The sequence below is a fragment of the Malaclemys terrapin genome, chromosome 3 (assembly GCF_027887155.1).
Source record: "Malaclemys terrapin pileata isolate rMalTer1 chromosome 3, rMalTer1.hap1, whole genome shotgun sequence".
NCBI classification, from domain to species: Eukaryota; Metazoa; Chordata; order Testudines; family Emydidae; genus Malaclemys; species Malaclemys terrapin.
In genome coordinates this window covers 206,769,591-206,788,442 of record NC_071507.1, presented here as the reverse complement: position 1 = coordinate 206,788,442, position 18,852 = coordinate 206,769,591, and the positions used below count along the sequence as shown (strand labels likewise).

The 18,852-nt window shown below is 57.6% G+C and overlaps 1 protein-coding gene across 5 annotated transcripts in view; it reads right to left on the bottom strand.

Moving 5' to 3' along the window:
• Positions 1-18,852, bottom strand: part of DNMT3A (DNA methyltransferase 3 alpha) — a 200,796-nt gene that overhangs the window by 88,238 nt on the left and 93,706 nt on the right. For 3 of the 5 annotated variants that reach the window (XM_054021774.1, XM_054021775.1, XM_054021773.1), the window contains exons 5-6: positions 15,101-15,147; positions 13,642-13,788 (exon numbers count right to left, since the gene is read on the bottom strand). In XM_054021774.1, coding sequence (XP_053877749.1) covers positions 13,642-13,788; positions 15,101-15,147 — 194 coding nt within the window. Of the gene's footprint in view, positions 1-9,243; positions 9,277-13,641; positions 13,789-15,100; positions 15,148-18,852 lie in introns of all 5 variants that reach the window. The other 2 variants (XM_054021771.1, XM_054021772.1) reach the window with 1 other exon arrangement.

Below are 18,852 nucleotides of genomic sequence, written 5' to 3'. Positions count from 1 at the left end.
GCAGCTGTACAATAACGCTTTGCCTCTCATTTTCAGTATTCCCTGAGCTGCTGGTAAATGTAGGGACACTTTGCCGTGACACATGAAGGTCCCTTCAGCGTGGATGTCCCAGTGTATCCCGCTCCACTCTTTAAAGGGTAATCAAGGTCAGGCCAGGTTTTCATGGGCTGCAGGATAGAACCCAGTGAACCATGTCCTAAGCAAGACTTATCCCGGAACAAAATCCCAGATGCAGATGCTAATCTCGTCTTTCTACAATAGGACCAACCCAAAGCCCAGGTTGGGATCCAGACTTTCTCAAAGTTCGGCCCATTCCAGAGAGAGCTTGGATCCGATTCCCAAGCTGGAGTTTTGGCTTGGGGCCATTTCCACTCTTACTAATGTAGGAGACTAGGGCCCAATCCTTACCATCAACACCAAGATTCATCTGCTGCAGCTTCCAATCTACAGCCCCCTCTGGATCCGTTCTGCCAGAATCTCCTACCGAAGGGAACTCGCGCCCTCCCGCTGCACACCACACCCACTGGGCTTTGTGGAAGGGGTGCCAGGGCTGCACACGGCTCTAAACCAGCAGGCACCAGACTGAAGCCTCTATGCATCCACAGAAAAGGCACAGCCTGGGCAACGGGAGGGCAAACGCCCCCCATACAACCCCAAAGCAGCATACCTGAGCCTGAACTAGTGTGATCCCCTCTGAGGTGAAGCGGCAGATCAGTCTCCAGGACCTCGCTGCCAACAATGCAGGAAACTGCGCTGGTGGCTTTGTGATGCGGATACTTGTCCACACAGAACTGCCCTGCGTCTCCCAGCTCGCTACATGCCAGCCCCACTGAACGCCCGCAGGTGGGAAGAAGGAAGGCTGCACTGGAACCCGTGACCTGAGGGGAAGGCCCGTCTCTCATCCTCAGTCTCTCCCCATCTCCCCACACATGGCATTTCTCCATCTCGTTCTCGCTAGAGCTCCATCTACCCTGATGGACTGATTCCCCACTGGTGTAAGTGGACACAATGGGAGCTGCCCCTACTCCTAGGGCTGAATTTGGCACCCTTTCTCCTCATCTATCTAGTAGCCCTTCCTCTGTCGCTTCTCATGTGTGTGCCTCTCTCTGTCGGGCCTGGGTGGCAGAACACCAACATGTGCCATGGGTAAGGGGCATGGATCTGGGATGGAGAGATTCAGCTCAGGCAATCACACGGACACAGACAGAACAGGTGACATCAATCACAGCCTTTGTCGCCAGGGGCTTCCTGTCCTCATAGAATCACAGAATCTCAGGATTGGAAGGGACCTCAGGAGGTCGTCTAGTCCAACCCCCTGCTCAAAGCAGGACCAATCCCCAACTAAATCAAGCCCATGGGCTCTTGCAGCTCCACCGGTTTCTGGCGAGCTTGCTCCAGGCACAGGGCTGAGCTCTGAGAGTGCAGGAAGTTGGCTAACCCAGGTCCCAGCGGGAGGGAAGAGCCGTGGCAGGACGGAAGGGTCACAGTTCTGACCTGCAGACAGCTGGGCCATTCCTGGTCAGACTTGTCCTTTTAATCCATCTGCTTTGCACAGGATCAGACCTCAGACCAATGAGCAAGTGAAAGGACCGAACTATGTCCAAGCAAAAGTCCTGCAGGCTTCAAACTGCAGCATCCAGGCTTCTCTCTGTAGGTAGCCCGCCTGACTTCAAAGCCTTCGCCAGCGCTTGCAGCACCCCACCTGCCTGCGAGGTGCAATGAGGGTCTGGAACTCAGGGCCTCCCCCCTTAGGCTGTAGCTGAACTCAAATTCCCCCCTAACATTTCCCCACTGTGTGGTCTCCTCTGCACCATTCTGGGGGGGTCAGTAGCAGGAGGGAGAGAAGAGCCACCTTGGCAATTCAGTCCCCAGGCCCCATTCCCCAGCCCTATACTGATGGAAAGCAACTGCCCGGAGCAGCCGCTTGGCAGGCAGGGTCTATAAATAGCCACACGGTCTGCAGCTGGGAGAGGACCTGTTGCTAGGGAGACACAGCTGACAGTCAGCGAGCGAGAGAATGAGAGAAGGGGGGAGACGGAGCGAGAGAAGGAAGGGATGAAAGAGGGAGGCAGGAAGAACTCTTGCAATCAGCCCAGCGCAGAGATGGGCGGAGGTAGGAAGGGTGTTTGGGGTGGGCTGGATACACTCGGCTGCTTGTTTCCCTAGCCCAGAAGCAGCACCGGGCTATGGCACACAGCCAGCTAACCCTTCTAAAGGGCAAACAGACCCATCCCCTTCCCTCAGCAGCTCCCGCCCCCGCCCCAGACCAATGGGGAGCTGGGGTCACAGCATCTGGGCCACATACAGGGGAGGGGCAGGGTGGGGTTTCAGAGCAGAAGCCTGTTGGCTGAGCATAGGCGAAGGCCTGGGGGGTGGCAGGGAAGGGTCTGCACGCATCACAGAACGGGGGGGTCAGTTCTGGTTGGTGTGTACGTCCCACATCCCACTACAGCCTGATCCCGCCAGCCTGTCACCCCCGCACACACGACCCCCTCTGAGTTCTGGGCCGGCTTTCACCTGCCCCCATCCTTCTGGGTCAGCATGACGCCCCCTCGGCACTACCAGGCACCTCCTTCCCACCAGACTAACCTCCTGTCTGGTCTGACCTGGCTCCCTATAGCACCCCCAGCCTCAGCTGTCACCGCCACGTTCCCACCCTTCACGAGCTCTGGCTGCGCCCACGGACTCGCCCAGGCATGAGTCGGCACCGCAAGGGCCCGAGTCAGGGGCCTGCTCCACGGCTGTGCAGAGAGCTGCGGGATTCTCCAAATGTGAAACAGGCCAAGACACCCTGAATGGCACGACGGAGCCTGAGGCCTCGGTTCCCGTGACAAGTCATGGGGAAGAGACGGCCCCTTCCTCCACCATCCCTGCCAGGCTGTGGGGGCCAGCACACCCGCTGCCCTCTCCCAGACATGCAGCAAGGACTGAGACCCAACCTCTCAAACCAGAACTGTGGGGCTGAGACCCCCCTTCCTCCCCTCAGACGCCCCTTGCTCCCCACCCGCTCCTCAGACGCCCCCTGCTCGCCCCTCAGATGCCCCCTGCTCGCCCATTAGACACCCCCTGCTCCCCACCCGCTCCTCAGACGCCCCCTGTTCACCCCTCAGACGTCCCCTGCTCTCTGCTCACCCTCAGACGCCCCCTGTTCACCCCTCAGACACCCCCTGCTCCCCACCTGCTCCTCAGACGCCCCCTGTTCACCCCTCAGACGTCCCCTGCTCCCTGTTCACCCTCAGACGCCCCCTGCTCGCCCCTCAGACGTCCCCTGCTCTCTGCTCACCCTCAGACGCCCCCTGTTCACCCCTCAGACACCCCCTGCTCCCCACCTGCTCCTCAGACATCCCCTGCTCCCTCCTCAGATGCCCCCTGCTCCCCACCCGCTGCTCAGACACACACTCCAATGGCTGAGCTGCACCCCCATCTCCTCAAACAGGTGCCAGGGGAGGGGGCGACAGATGCCCCCCCCCATCTCCTCACACATGCTCCAGGGGCCTAGTCACCCCCTTTTCCCCACCGGTTGCTCTGACACACACTCCAATGGCTGAGACGTACCCCATCTCCTCAGACAGGCCAAGGGGGCCCGAACGCCGCCCATCTCCTCAGACAGGCCACAGGGGCCCAGATGCCATTTCATTTCCCCTTCCCTCAGTCTCCTGGGCACTTGTCATCTTCATTTCCCTCTGCATCATTCCCCTCTTCCCCAGGCCCCAAGCTCGCCCCCTTCCAGCCAAGCATGACGATCCCCATCTGCTCAGAGTAAGCCTTCGCTGCTTCCCCACCTCCTCACGCTCACAAAGCAGCCGACCGCCCCGGCATCTCGAAGCCCCTCCACTGGCTCCCCATCCACTTCCAAATTACACTCCTCGCTCACAAAACCCCTCTATCCATTCCCATCTCACCACTGGGCAAGGGCCTTCTCCCCGCAGGTCCTGATCTCCCTGTAGCTCTCTGCCTCATTGGCTCTCCGGATCCCCCCCAATCTGGCCAAAGCCGTTTCCCTCTCTGGCTCACATGGCTTTGGCGTCACTTGCTGAGGCACTGTTCAAAGGACAGTGGGTCTGGATCCCAGTCCCTATGAAATGGCCCTGCCTGTCCACCATACTCTAGGTCCCCGACCCCTCCACCGTCCCTCCTGGATCTTTCTAAGGGCACACAGACTCTTAAAGCTCTTTCCTTCCTTCACTGCCTACAGCTCTGATTGGCCACCTGGCTCCCTCTGGTACTATCACTGACAACTTCACCTCTGGTGCTTTCGCCATCTCTTTACCTGCCACTTTCCATCCCAGGGCCCTCTCTCAGTCGCCCCCATCTCTGACCCTCGCTGTCTCAGCAAAGTGCCTGAGCGAGTCAAGACCCCTCATCTCCCCAGCCCCTCTCACACGGTGTCCTGGATCCATGTCGGCCTGGGCTTCCCTCCTGCAGCATGGAATCTCTCTCCTCCATGGAGTTAACCACCTCCTCTCCTGAGCTGACAAAGGGTCCTTCTTGCTGACCTCACAGCAGCCACTGTTCTCTGGCTCACGTCACAGCTATGCTGGCATCTCCGTGCCCCTCCTGGGCTACCAGCTAGTTCTCCATCCCTCGGGGGGGCTCCTGCTCTGCCCCCAGAAGTCCATTCTTGGCCCTTGGCGCTTTACCATCTTCTCCCTCTAACCACTAGCTGATATTTTTGTTCAAATGATACGTGACTGTACAGAACTTTTAACACCTTTAATGAACCCTCCGTGCCTGACTTGATCAAATAAAACGCTCTGCTTCCTTCAGGCCCAAAGAGAAGCGCTTCCCTTTGCCACGGGGGCTGCTTCAAGCACAGCAAAACAGATTTGGAAATGGACAACCATAAAGGGACAAGACAGCCCTAGGAACCCACACTATGTCTCTTGCAGGGTCCCTGTTCAGGATCAGGTCTCCATTGTACAGTGGGAGGCTCGGGCCCTGCCCCCCAGAGTGTTCAGTCTAGGAATACAAAGTAAGTGAGGCTTTCACTGAAAATTAAATGGCAAAAACCTTCATTAAGGCAGGGTTACGGTTCAGCAAAACTCAAACTTCTGAAAACCACGAAATACCGACTTGCGGTGCATGGCCACTCAACCTTCACTCTGCCCCCTGGAGCTGGCAGTAGCCATGGGCAATTTGCTGCAGTGGTGGAGTAATACGGCGGAGCAGCTTGGCAGAGCTGTGATGTGACAGGAGGATCTGGGACTGAGCCCTGTTACCAAAGACAAGAGGTGCATGTTCCCATCTGCACCACTTCAACACAGAATTGCGTAGGCTGTCAGTAGTGGGGCACTGGGGTTTTCTTGCCATAGGTATTGTCAGGAGCGAGGTGGGACATGAGTGTCTCTGGATTTAATGATGGGGAGGGAAAAGTAAAGGGTTAGGTGGTAGCCTGGGTGCAAGTGGAAAGGGATTGTAAAAGGGTAATGAAGTGGTTGTTAAATGTTACAAGTGAGGTATTCTGTAGGGGGGTAGGCTCAGTGTTTGAGCACAGGGCATGTGCAGACAGCGCCTGTCCATCACAGGGACAAGGCAGATTTGGACTGTGATTTATGGGTGTATCGGGGCATCGCTCAAAGAGGCCATAGTTAAGGCTGGCTGGGTGTTTACCTTAACTCAGTATTTCCTGGGTTTCAGAGGTGGAGTTTTGCCAAATTCGAGGTTCTGGAAGGGTGTGATCCAGCACCAGGCAACCTGAACTCTGCGTTAACTAAGTTTTTGCCATTTAACTTCCTAGTTTTTTAAAGAGAAAGAGAAATGTTTGTTGGTAAGAGTTACTGGTCATTTAGACAGCTGTAGTTCTCCCTTGGGTTTGCAGCTGATATGCTACTGTGGCTAGATAACAATCAAAAGATATAGGTTTTACACATAGTGAGTTCTCAAAGAGCTCATTTTACACATGGGAAACTGAGGCACAGAGAGGTGAAGTGACGTGCCCAAGGTCACCCAGCAGGCCAGTGGCAGAGCTAGGAATAGTCCTAGTCCAGTGATCTGTCTATTAGGACACAGGGTTCTCTTGACTCCTTAGGGCTCCTCCTCTCTCCTGTACATATAGTTATAGTGGAAAGAGGATCATGGTCATGCTTTGAAATGTTTGCAACCCTCCCACCTTCTCCACTCCCACTCCTTCCCCCTTAACTGAGCCCTCCAACTCTTCTTCCTTCCCCTACCGCCCATTCCCATTTATCGCCCTCCCCAGAACACCCCCATCCCTCACTGCAGACCCCTATTACCACCTACTCTTGCCCCTCGAATCACTGCCCCCCCAGTGAGCATTCGCGTGTGTAATTCATTTTCTTCTCAAAAATCCATTCAGCACATCTGAGTATTCTGCTGTACTCAGAGTGCATTTCTTAAAAACCCCCAGATCAGACCCCCACCACCTTGACAGGCAGATTTCCCCCAAACGATTATGATTCTTTCAGATTTCTGCCTAGGGTGGGTTCCAGACGTCACAATTAGAGGCTCCGAGCGGTGGTAATGGCCCATTTATCTCAATGCGATGTTCTCAGATGACAGGGAACACCCCATGGAGATGAATACAGCCTGAAACAGCAGCCCTGAGACACAGGAACTGCTCCATTTCTGGCAGTGGGTGTTCCCATCTCTGCACCATCAGAGCCTAGCACACCTGTTTTCAGCTCCTCTCCCCAGCCAGCCTAAACAGTGTGTCGGTGTGTACTTTCTTCCTGCGTGCTCTAAGCCTCATGCCAGAGGGGCAGGGCTTCCCTAAATCCTCCTAGCTCACATGAGGGGGGTCGGAAGCAGGGTTCAGATTCCCACACAGGAGCAGTGACCCCCCAGATCACATGACTGGATTTAGGAGGGGGTGCAGACACTCCAGAAAGGCAAGACCCCTCCAAAACCTGGGTCACATGAGGGGGGCAAAGAAATAGGGGGTCACACCCACATAGATAAGCAGCGCCCCCAGATCCTGACACACATGGGGGGAGAGGGAGTGGAGCTCACACACCACTGGAGGAAGCAGTGACCCTCAGATCCCAACTCACATGGGGGGCAGGGAAAGGAACTCAGACCCCCCCCAGAGGCAAGCCCCTCCAGCACCTGTCTCATTTGAGGGAGTCAGTGAAGGGGAAGTCACACCCACATAGATGGGCTGGAGGCCCCTAGATCCTGGCACACACATAGGAGAGGAATGTGGGGCTGCCAGGTGCCTCTGCCCCTACTCTCCCCCAGTCTCCCTGTTACTCACCCCCCATGTCCCGCTTCCCAGTGTCCCGCCCCTTCCTCCTCTCCTCTCCCACTCCCCCTACTCCCCATCCCCTGATCCTCCAACCCTGCTCCCCCTGTTCTTCCACCCCTAAGAACTTTCCCCTCCCAGGGAGCCTTGGCGTGTGTAGTTTACTTTCTTTCTAGTTTCAGCGCCTTCTGAATACTCGGCTGTCCTCAGATGACATTTCCCCAACCTAACGACTGCCTGGGACAGAGGCAGACTGGAGCAACATGCCTGCTTTTTTAACTGCCCGTTCCTCCCTGGGTTGGATCTGAACTCCCAGTACCTCACTGAACAAAACACGTCCTCAGAACCACTCAGCCTCTCTCCGGACATGTGCAGCGGAATTCATTAAGGGGGTCGATTAGCACATGATACTTGTGACGTATCTAATTGGTGAAGCAATGCTTTTTCAAATCATGTTCTCATTTGATCCCCCCGAGGGCCAAGCCCTCTATTGGGGTAACCCTCGAGCGCTGGACACGCTGGAGTGAGGATCTGAGCTCTACCTGTGAGCAAAAAAAGATCACCAGAATCTGCCACCATTAAGACAAGCTGTTTTTCCCCAGGAAGTTCTATCCAGGGAATCAGTGGTCAAATGGCCCCAAATCTGGATGATTTACAGAACCCTGCACTCCAGGAGACACAACATGACAATCCGAGTCGTCGTGTCAAGAAAGCTGGTCTTGACCATAGTTACTGTAGTGCTATCACTGCTATATTACAGCCAACTAAGCTTCACAGACAAGGGGTGGGCCCCTACGGCTCAGGGCCTAGGCTCCAGAGAAGGACAATACAGCTAGACAGAGCGGGTTTTTACATGGTGCTGCATCCTTTGTTCTAGCTTTGGCCTGTAAGCTCTCGGCGGCAGGAACCGGCTGTATATTGGATATGTGTCAAGCACTAGATGTGTCTGTCAGCGGGGTACGCTCTGCCAGGCGCGGGCTACACACACTGCATGGGGACTCATCCCCTATCAAACTTCTGTTTGCTTTTACACTGGGGCCCTCTCTGCCCCCCAAATCCTCTTTTCCTCCCACATTTCCTACGCCTGGAAACCTGCCTATTGCCGCCTTCTCTTCTCTGCCGGAATCAGCCCGGCTTCACCTCCTCCTGTGTTGAAATCTCCATTCCCTCTCACCTTGCCTACTGCAGCTCCCTGGGCTAGCCTCTTCCCACCATGCTGTGCTGCCATCACTTTGATTTCATCTCCACTGTAAGCTCCTCAGGGCAGGAACTGAGTCACTTCCTTTACCTACAAAGTGCAATGCACACCCAGGGCGCTAGCTCTCCTCAGGCCACACACACATGCCCCCAGACTCGGACACCTCTGCTGGCTGCCCCGGCACTCCACGCCACGGGCTTTTCCCAGCCTGTCTCACCGCTCAGCCTCCTCTCCGCCTATTCAACACGACCCCCAGTGCCGGCGGAAAGGCTTCCTCCTCCGCAGCTCCTGCCATTCGGAGGAGATTTCTGCATCTCTCTGCCAGAGTCTAATGGACTCTGAGACCATCTCGTCCTCCCTCTCCTCTGTGCTGTCTGCACTGCAGTGTCCAGAGCGTTCGACCTCTCAGCCCCTCGCTCGCAGCCAGGGCTTAGCGTTTCATTCGCCCTCTAAGGCTGGCCAGGGGGTTGTGGGTGTGACAAACACTAGAGAAAGGGACAGACTGTATGTGGGCCTGGGCTGTCTGAGTGCATGGGTGTGTGAGTCTCTGGGGGGTTGTTAGAAGTGTCCAAGTGTGCATGTCAATATGCCAGTGTGTGTACACCAGTGCGTGGCTGTGAGATGGGGTGAATGGAAGCGTGGCTATGAACGAGCAGGCCTATGAACATGGGACTGGGAGTCTGAGGTCTGGGCACGCCCTGTAACATGTCCAGCAGCACAAAGCCCAGGGGCTCTGCGCCTCCCACATATCATTTTAATGTCACAGTAAACACTGCCCAGAAGCAAAGCATGTCCGTGCCCCTCGCTCCGCCCCCCAGAAGGAAGTTACACCCATGCCACGAACCTTGTCAAGCTGGGATGCCGATGGATTATCAGTCTGTGGGGAGAAAGGTAAAGGAGAGGAGGGTGTTAGCAAACAGCCACATCATTCAGTACATCAGAAGCTGCCAGCCGCCCCGTGTGGGAAGCAGACGCTGCAGCAGCAGGGAAATCCCCTTCCCCTTTGCAACCTACTGAGGCCTCAGGAAAGGGCCCCACACCTTGGAGCCCCCCTCTGCTCAGGGAGACGGAAGATGATGGATGCTTGTGCCCATCAGCCAAGGGCAGCTCACCACCAGAACCTGAGCAGATACGGACGAGGAGGGGGGTTATTTTGGGGTAGGGAATTATCCACTTGTTTTTTGTGAGAAGCCGGTGTCCCTCACTCCCTGGCTTCTAGGCTGTTCTCCGCTGCTTGCCCAATAGCCGTAACCCCCCAGATTGTGGCCCTGAGGTTTGTCACTCCTTCACCATAGCTGGAAAGGGGACAAGGACGTGGCAGAGGTGGGCTTCGAGCAGGCTCCCTCCCTGTGACTGAGTGCTGTCGCCACGGCGTCTATGCCACCAATCCAGTGTGGAGACAGGTGCCTGCAACCCCTGCCACAGAAGCATTTCCTGCCAATGCCTCCCACGCTGTGCAGCGCTCAGACTGTGCCCCCCTTCCCCGCCCCAGCTCATACCAGCCCTGACAACCATCTTGCAAAGAACTCAGACAAGACGCTGCTTTGCATTCCCCGGGCGTGTCTGTTCAGGGCAGGGGCCTGGCTCTCCTGGAGAGCCCTGTGCACTCTGCAGTCAGGCCTGATGTTCCCCTTGTTCTATGGCTCACACCAGGATCTACGCAGCTACCGTGCGGCTCTTGTGCCTTGCAGGGCGCCAGTCCCTTAGAACTGGCAGCTCCAGGATGAGGCCGAGGCCAAGAACACACAGAGGTGGACATTCCACATTGCAACCAGCTGACGCATGGAGGGGCCTTCCCTCCGGGGGACCCACTACCTACTGTCTCCCTTCGAGGCCTCGGGATAGAACTGAAGGCTGTAGGTCAGAGGGGGACCAAAGGGCAGTCCAAGAAAATCCACAGCGTACTACACACCAGCTCTCAGCCCATGGACTACAGGCCATAGCATCGTGCTCCAAACAGCCTGAGGAATGAATTCCCATCCCAGCATGAAATGGGACCAAGTCTGTTGAGTCAGAAGAGGGCAGTGCATGCTGGGACGAGCAATCTTTGCTCCTAGACAGCAAAGATGCAGCTGCTGCCTCCATGCAGGACAGAGGCAGGCCCTGGGCTTGTGGCAAAGTCCCCTGCAGCCTGGATCTCTTTACTCTGGTTTGGTTTTAGTTTAATCGCATTATGTTTGTCTTGGTTCTCCTGGCAACGAAGAGAAAAGGAACGATCCCATTGGGAAGCAGAGAAAGGGCAGGGGCTTGGGGACCAAATGTGTCATAACGAGCTCTTCAATCCAGCAGAGACCCGTCTGACAAGATGCAGGGTGGGGAGGTGGAAGTTAGACACATTCAGGCTGGAAAGAAGGTGCCAGTGTTTAAGAGTGAGGAGAATGAACCACGGGAACAACTTACCCTTCTCCAGTCCTGGCAAGGTGAAAGCAAGACTGGATGGTTCTACGAGATCTGCTCTAGTTCAAACCGGAGTGACGGGATGATCAGAGTGGTCCCTTCTGGCCTGTGGATCTAGGACTAGCCCTGCAGTCCAGACACCCTCCAGGCAGCTTCCCGCACGCTCCCCTCTGTGTGCAGGAGTCCCCGGGACACAGCCGGAGCGAGAGGCCAAAGGACCTTGCTGGGACTCTCCAGCACTTTGATTAGCCCCGAGAGGCAGTTTGGTCTCTAGGCAGGAAACCTGGCTTATATCGGCAGCTCTGCCCCGGAGCAGCTGTGGGACCCTAGGTCAGTCTGCTCCCCTCTCCCCTTCGCCTACACTGACTATCAGCTCCTGGGGCACGGCCTGTCTCACTCTATGTCCGCACAGCGCCTAGCCCAACCACGGGGCCTCTGCCTGCTAACACCAGGCAGAAAGCGGAGTCCTGGCTGCATTCTGGCCGGCTCAGGTGGGCTCCTGCTTGCCCAGATCCGAGAGAGCGGGACAGTGACTCAACAGAACTCCTCCAGGCTTCTCACTCAGCTCCTCCCCACTGTTTGTCAGCAGCCCCTGGGGATTCCCAGTGCGTGGAGAGTGGGTGTACGGGAGGGAGGGACCCAATGGGGCAAGAGCCAAAGATGCACGGATTCATTGTGTGACATCAGCACATGGTGAACCTGGAGGACCTGCCCTCTGGGGTCTGGTTAGGGACAAGAAAACAGCCTGAGAGTGAGAGGAACAGACACACAGGAAAAGAACCTGATGCAGAAAGGAAAGCCACCCAAAACCACAAGAGGCCCCAGGCCACCAGCACACAGACAGAAAAGACGACTCCGCCTGCCCCCTGGTGCCCCCTGTCCAAGCTCAGATCTCCTCGGCCATCGGCGGTTGGCAATGGCAGCTGCCAGCACCGATCCCTGCAGAGGGCAAGGGCAGAAGAGCAGCACCCAAAGGAGGGTTGCAAGGAAGCCATCCCCTGGTAGCACTGTGACCTGCACTTGAAAGCAGAGGTGGTTAGCAGAGCCCAGCAGCCGGGCGCTCCCGAGAGTCCAGCACAGCCCAGGGAGCGCCACAAGAGGCGAGGAGACAAATGCTACTTAACAGGACAGCGGCATTTGAGGCCTCACGTTCCGGTTTTGGAAAATAACAACCAGTCTCATGAACATACGTGGTGCTGGCCCACGGGGCCCTAAGCAAGGATATTTTGGGGCTCCCTCTTACCCCTCATCCACCCCCGAAAATACTGCTTACATCATTCCACAAACCAAAACAACAGCAACCCAACACACACTTCGTCAGTAAGTACAGTCACACTAATCGGGGCCCCGTGAGCTGCTTGGGGCCCTGTGCCACTGCTTCGTCCGCTTCTGCCTAGCGCAGCCACAGCTCAGCAATACGACTCCTGAAAACAGCTGGTGTTTGGTTTTGAGCATTCCCAGGCGGCCTCCACAACCCAAACACAAGAAGGCCGGGCTGGGGGGCAGGACAGTATGTACCCGAAACTGACTAGAAACAGGAAAGCACACTGACCGCTCTAGTCTCACTGACCACAGTGAGTGAAAACGGCCTCAGTGGGGAAAGGTTACAGTCATTTAGCTGAAACCTTGGTTTCCATAATTTGTGTGGTCACTGGCATAGAGACAACGGCCCAGGCTCCGCTCTCATTTCCCCACTGTAAATCGGGAGTGAGCTCCCTCGAGCCAGCCCTGCGCCTCAGCAAGGACAGCAGGGAACCTGGCCCAGCGTTGAATAAAACAGAACAAAAGAATGAAAACCGAATGGTAACCTGTCAGTTACCTTCATGCACGACTGCCTGTGCTGGCTCACCCTGGAGCACCCAACCATATTCTCCACCTTCGCTCCTACCCCTGTGCCGGGCAGACTTACTTGAAGGCCCAACAGAAACATTTCCATGGAGATACAGTTCCTACGCGGGGGCCATTTCCAAGAATGCTGTCTAGCGTTTGGCTCTGCTGCCCCGCAGAGTTCCCAGAAGCCTCTGCTGCTCACGATGGCAAGGCCAGAGAGGGGGTGGGGGGCTTTGGAGAGACAGAATGAGACTAGAAAGGAGGCAGATCCTTCCTGCTGTAACCCACATCCTGGCCTGACCTCCTGAGTGCGCACCACACCTCCCTGAGCTTTGCTCTCAGCTAAGACTCCTCTTGACAGGGCTGCAAAGGGCTATCCGGGGACAATTACTGGTGCTGTCAGGAGCTGGCTCGCCTGTCTGTGAACGGCCCAGCTGTGCGCTAAAGGCCCTGCACTGCTCCCCGCTAAGAGTCTCCTTTAGTTCAAGCGGGAGGGCCTGTGCTGTCCCCAGGAGGTACCGTGATCAATGGACAGTCACCGATTTGTTACTTGAACCATTTGCTGCCCCTCCATCTAAGAGACTGGTTCAAACACAAAGGCCTCATCCAACCATTTCCTCGCCTACCCCGGTGAACAGGCCAGCAGCACAGCTCGACTGGAAGGCTCTCCCTGCTCTGGAGGGCCGGGTGCTCCTCTGAATCCTGCGGCTGTGATGGGGCACCAAGGGGAGGGGAGAGGTGTCAGCTTCAGCGGAGCTGCCACCAACATGAGAAAGCTGTCATAAGAGTGAGGGATCAAACAGCTTGGGGACACGCGAGTGGGGGGAGAAATCTGCGGCCGGACTGAATCCCACGGGGATTTGGCGATGCTCAGACCACTCGGTGCCGCTCCCCTGCCCAGCCCTGCCCCACGAAGACGAAGCGCACTGTGGCACTGCTACCTACGGCCGGCAGAACGTACCCCTCGCAGGGTGAAGCGGCCTGCGCCCAGGCAAGGCAGAATCCGTGTCCTTACCTCCCTTTTCCATCTGGCCAGCCACTCGTCTCGCTTCCTCTTGCTGATGTAGTACGGGTCCCCGGCCTGGAAGGTGAGCCGCTGCATGGGCCTCTGACGCAGGCTTGACTCCCAGCCCAGCCCGCCACGCAGGCGGCCTCGGGATCCCTGCTTGCAGACAGCGAGAGAGGAGAGAGACAGGCTGAAAGGGGCTGGCTTCTCTGCTCACAGCTCTGGGGACATGGGGGCCTGGGGTCGCTGGGGAAACAAGGGAGGAGCATGATTCCATTGAACAGGGGGTGGACGACCACGGGACAGAGCAGGGAAGGGACTCACCCACCCTGGGCCATGCAGTGAGCCAACAGCAGGGCAGGGAATAGTTCCCAGGCTCCTGACTCCCAGTGTCAGTGCTCGGGGCAGGGCCACGTCACTGCCAGAGCGTGAGGCACACAAATCCAGGCCAGGTTTTACCTGTGGCTACACCAACTCAAAAGCATAGACTGTCAGGGTTGGACGGGACCTCAGGAGGTATCTAGTCCAACCCCCTGCTCAAAGTAGGCCCAATCCCCAGACAGATTTTTGCTCCAGATCCCTAAATGGCCCCCTCAAGGATTGAACTCACAACCCTGGGTTCAGCAGGCCAATGCTCAAACCCCTGAGCTAGCCCTCTCCCCCATGCTAGCTCTGGGGCTAGAGCAGGGTGCCAGCCCCCTTAGTTCGCCCACTGGGAGGGGGGAGGTTTCTGCAGCTCCCACTTTTGAGCGTTGGCCTCTCCCAGGACGGGTTCTAGCAAGGCAGCGGCTGGGAGGCTGAACAGGATCGAGCTGCAGGAATTACCCTGGGAAGCGCCAGCCCAGCCCATGCCGGATGCCAGGCGGCCGGGGCGCAGTGCTCACCCCAGAGCCCGGAGCGGAACTGGCAGTCAGACCCATTCAATCAGAATTTCTCTGCTAGCCTCCTACAGGAGTGCATTACCGAGACAGAGATGGTTAGCACTGAGACCTCCTGGATACCCAGAGCTAAACCTACACTAGCCAGATCCCACCGTAGACATCTGTGCACACACATCTGCAGTACGGGCCTGGGATGGCTCCAACAATCATGTCCCGATATGTAGCAGAGGCTCTGGGATCGGGGCCTCCCTCTGGAGCTATAGGCTCTGGAATGAGTCCCCTGGGTCTCTAGAGGGCTCTAGTGTGCAGGCCCAGGCCCTGTAGAGACCGCTGCACTGTACCTAGCCAGCCTCTCACGCTCAATGCAGCAGCGTCCTGTACCTGCCCAGGGGGTTGGACATGCCCTCCCCAGACGCCAGGCTGCAGCCTGACAGGAACTTGGCCACGTGGCCCAGTGGCCACTTGATTCTGCCAGTGCTCTTGCTTCTGGAGGGCAGGAGTCGCGGCTCCCAGCCTGACTTAGCTCTGTGGCTTAGGCAAGGCCGGGCAGTGCAGTCCCCAGGGCGGCGACCCAGGCACATACTTGCCTCCATTTTCAGGGAGTCATAGTTAGCTTCTTCCTTCTCTTCTTTGCCTGCAAACACAGAACACAGAGAGCGCACGTCAGCCGGGAGGGAGCTGCAGCCCAGCACACGAGGGAGGGGCTAAGCCAGATCCCAAGGGACCCAAAGGCCAGTTCAGAGCAGACAGGCCAGCTGGGCAATACCACTGCACTGGCCTCCTGGAACCCCCTGCCTCTGGGAGCATCTACCCTGGAGTCACAGTTCACTGTGCCAGCCCTCAGCTACCCCACTGTCTCCCACTGCCCCCAAGGGGGAGTCTCCTATGCCTTTGGCCTCCCATGCCTGCCTGACAATTCTGACTGTCTCTCTGCCGGGACATGTGCCCTTCCCCACCGGATCAGAGCAAGGGCTCCAGGCCCTCCTGTGCTCCTGGGAATGAGGTCTCCGGCGCCTTCCCTGGGATGGGCTAATGGGGGGGACAACTGCTCTCACTTTATAGTCTCCAACTCCAGCGGCCATGTCACGCGGCACCTAGGAGTAGTGTTGCCTGGAGGCCTCGGGATGCTGCCAGGGTGGCGGTGACCCCTGGAAATGGGCACGCACCGGCTAGGGGGCAGGGCGAGAAGGGAAGTGTTCACAGCACTATGCAAAGGTTTCTGGTTTCCTGTGTTATCGGTACATCTCGCTGCCTTGCAGGTACGTGCAGAGCTGCTGCTGGGAAAGCAGCTAAAAATAAAACCAACCGTTTCTGGGGCTTGACACGTTCAAAGCGACCATGTTCTGAGGCCAAACACAAGGGGGGGCTGAGTGTGAGTTACCATGAGGGGCGAGGCACATACACATCGGGGGGGAGGGGGAGGCTCCACCTTTTGGTAAAGGTGTATTTAGTGGATTTTTTGTGTTCATAAACGCAAGGCTAAGGTACCACTGCACTGTACTACCACAGCTCCGCTGGGGTCCCTCGGTCCTGACCCACAGCCCCCCTGAACTTCCAGCCCCAGTCTCCCCAAACACAGCTCTGACGCTGCCCCTCAGCCCAGCCTGTCATTCCAGTCCTGTGAGCCCCAGCCAGCTCTGCTGATTCCCCTCCAGCCACACAGAGTATCCCCCACCGTCCGGCCCTGGCCTAGCCCGGCTTTGCTGCTACACGCTCGGCCTGAGCGACACACGGCAGCCTGGGGCATCTCTAGAGAAAGGCAAGCCATGCACGCTGCGCTGCCCCAGCCGGGGAACTGGGCTTGGCAGACAAACGCCCACTACAGCCTGGGAGAGACACTGCCAAACTCCGGCTTGCCCCGGGATGGATCCTGCCAGGGAAGGCAGGGAGGCTCCTGGGTGCGGAAGAGCTACCAGTCCGAGTGCACGCTGACAGATTCGCAGTCCTGCTCGCCCAGCGCACACCCCTTTGCTGGCTCCCTACACACTGCCACAAACGCTGACGGGGGCTGGGCCTCGCTCACAGATTCCCAGGGCTTGGGGCGCCCTGGCAGATTCCTCAGGCTCGGGGCCCAGGTGAGGGAGGGCGTTCCACAGCCACTCCCCACAAGCTGAGCCTGCTCTAGGCAGGCCTGGAGCCCCGTGGCCTGGGTCCTAGAGAGAGGGAAAGGAAGAGCTCTGCACCGAGCAGGGCAGAGGCACGGCAAGGGCCTCCTCCCCGGAGGTGGTAATGCAAGACCAACCCCTGGGGCTGGAAACCAGCGGCTGGAGAAAAGCCTCGGCTAAGGGACTGGGAACGCTGCCGCCCCCAGCTGGGGCGCAGAGGCTGGGATCAGAGTAGCTCCCCCCATCACGCACACGCCCCCTCCTGGCTCCTGGCCAACAGGAAATCCAAAGCCCTGGGAATGAGCTACCCCCACTCCATAGTCCTGACCCCTGGGGTCGCTTGGAGCCCTGCTGGGCATCTCTGCCCCTGCACTCGCTGCAGGAGAGACACAGCCCTCTAGGGCCCAGAGGGACTGGCTCCCAACAGTGCCGGGTTCCTGCCAGGAAGAGCCAGCCCCCCAGGTGTGATGGGGAGGGTGTGGGACGCAGGGCAGCACTTACACACAGTGGCGACGTCCCAGAAGGGAGGGAAGTTGGCAGACAATCCAAACCGCAGCAGAATTAATCCCAGCCGTCCAGCGTACACTCCCCCAGGCCGCCCAGGGCAGCTCAGTGCTAGCTCCTGAGCTGTGGCTGCAGCCGGCGGGAAGAGCTTGCTGGAAGACGCTCTCACAGCCAGAACACAGAGAATGCTCTGATGGGGTTTGGTTAATAAAACAAGCCCTGGCCAGCCCTGTGGTTAGCTCGGAGCAGCTGCCACTGAGCCCTCAGCGCTGCGCTGGGAGAATCCTGCCTTCCTCTCTGTCCGGCGGGAGACACACCAGGAACCTGGGGGCAGAGCCCAGCACAGAGCATGGCTGGAGGCAGTGCCCGGAGCTCTGGGCCTAACACCGAGGGAGAGACGTGTCTCCTGCTGCCCCTTGGACTGGCACGGGAAAGGCACCAATGGCCTCCAACTAGGCCATATCCAGCTAACCGGGGCCTGAGAGACCATCACCAAGATGCTAAAAGAGGCTTTAGGCGTAACCCAGGGAATTCCTACTGGGCGAATTGGGTTGAAACAATAATTGAAAACAGAATCACCAAGTGCCTGGAAGGTCCAGGTCTGAGGGGGTCTAACCAGCAAGGATTCTGCCAAGGAAAGGGGGGTCTCTGATCTCTTACAATTATTTACACATGCCAATAACGCAGCGGCTAAAGAAGAAGCGACAGGAAGGAGAGAGACCTGGGTGTGTGGGTCCATCACAGGATGACTATGAGCCAGCAGTGTGAGGGGTGTGTGAAAAAGACACAGGCGCTCCCAGGCTGTATCAGCACAGGCATTTCCAGCAGCGCTCGGGAAGTATTAACGCCATTGTTCAAGGCACTGGGAATCCTGGGGACCGTTCTGGACACCTATGTTCAAGAAAGATGAACTTCCACTGGAACAGCTGCAGAGAAGAGCTGCTAGGATGATCAAGGGAATGCAGGGCCTACAGTGCCCCTTACCTCGCCCAAGGCCCCCCCCACACACACTTCGCCTGCTGGAGCCAGAGTAGCCCGAGATCCCCACCGCAGCCCAAGCCCCACTGGACCCTGAGCCGCCAGCCAGCCGAAGCCACTGGCCAGGCCGAGCCACCCCTGGACGCTGGCTGGCCTGAGCTGCCACTGGCTGCCAGCCGGGTCGAGTTGCCTGCTGGCTCGAGCCACCCTGGACTGCTGCCTGGCCCAAGCCCTGGGCCCAAGTCAAGCCCCTGCCAGCTTCAGGGGAGAGGCGGACCATGGGGGGGGCCTCAGGGCAGAGTGTTGGTGGGGCCACGGCCTGGATTTTGGGAGGCTTAGCTCCCCTGGCCTATTATACCCACCGTCCAGGAGGGCCTGTCCTATGAGCGGAGCCTGGCAGAGCCTGGCTTGTTCAGTGTGATGAAGTGGGACTGTTCTTAATGTTTCCTCTGAATATTGGGTGGGTGCCTCAGTTTCCCCTATGCATTTCTTGGTGGGGAAAGACCAGTGTGCATAAATCACTGACACTCTGTCTCCCTGGCAACAAATGGCCAGGGCCCCTTCCCCCTCCGTCTCCTCCCCCGCAAGGAAATAGCTAAAGGTGAACAAAGAGATCAGGTGACCTCCTGGCCCAGGAAAGAGACAAAGCCGGGAGAAGGAGGGGCTGGAGGGGGTTTCAGAGTTGGAGCTACTTGGGGACTAGGAGTGAGGGCAGACCTGGGTGTCTGGCTCTCTGAACCCCATAATGGACC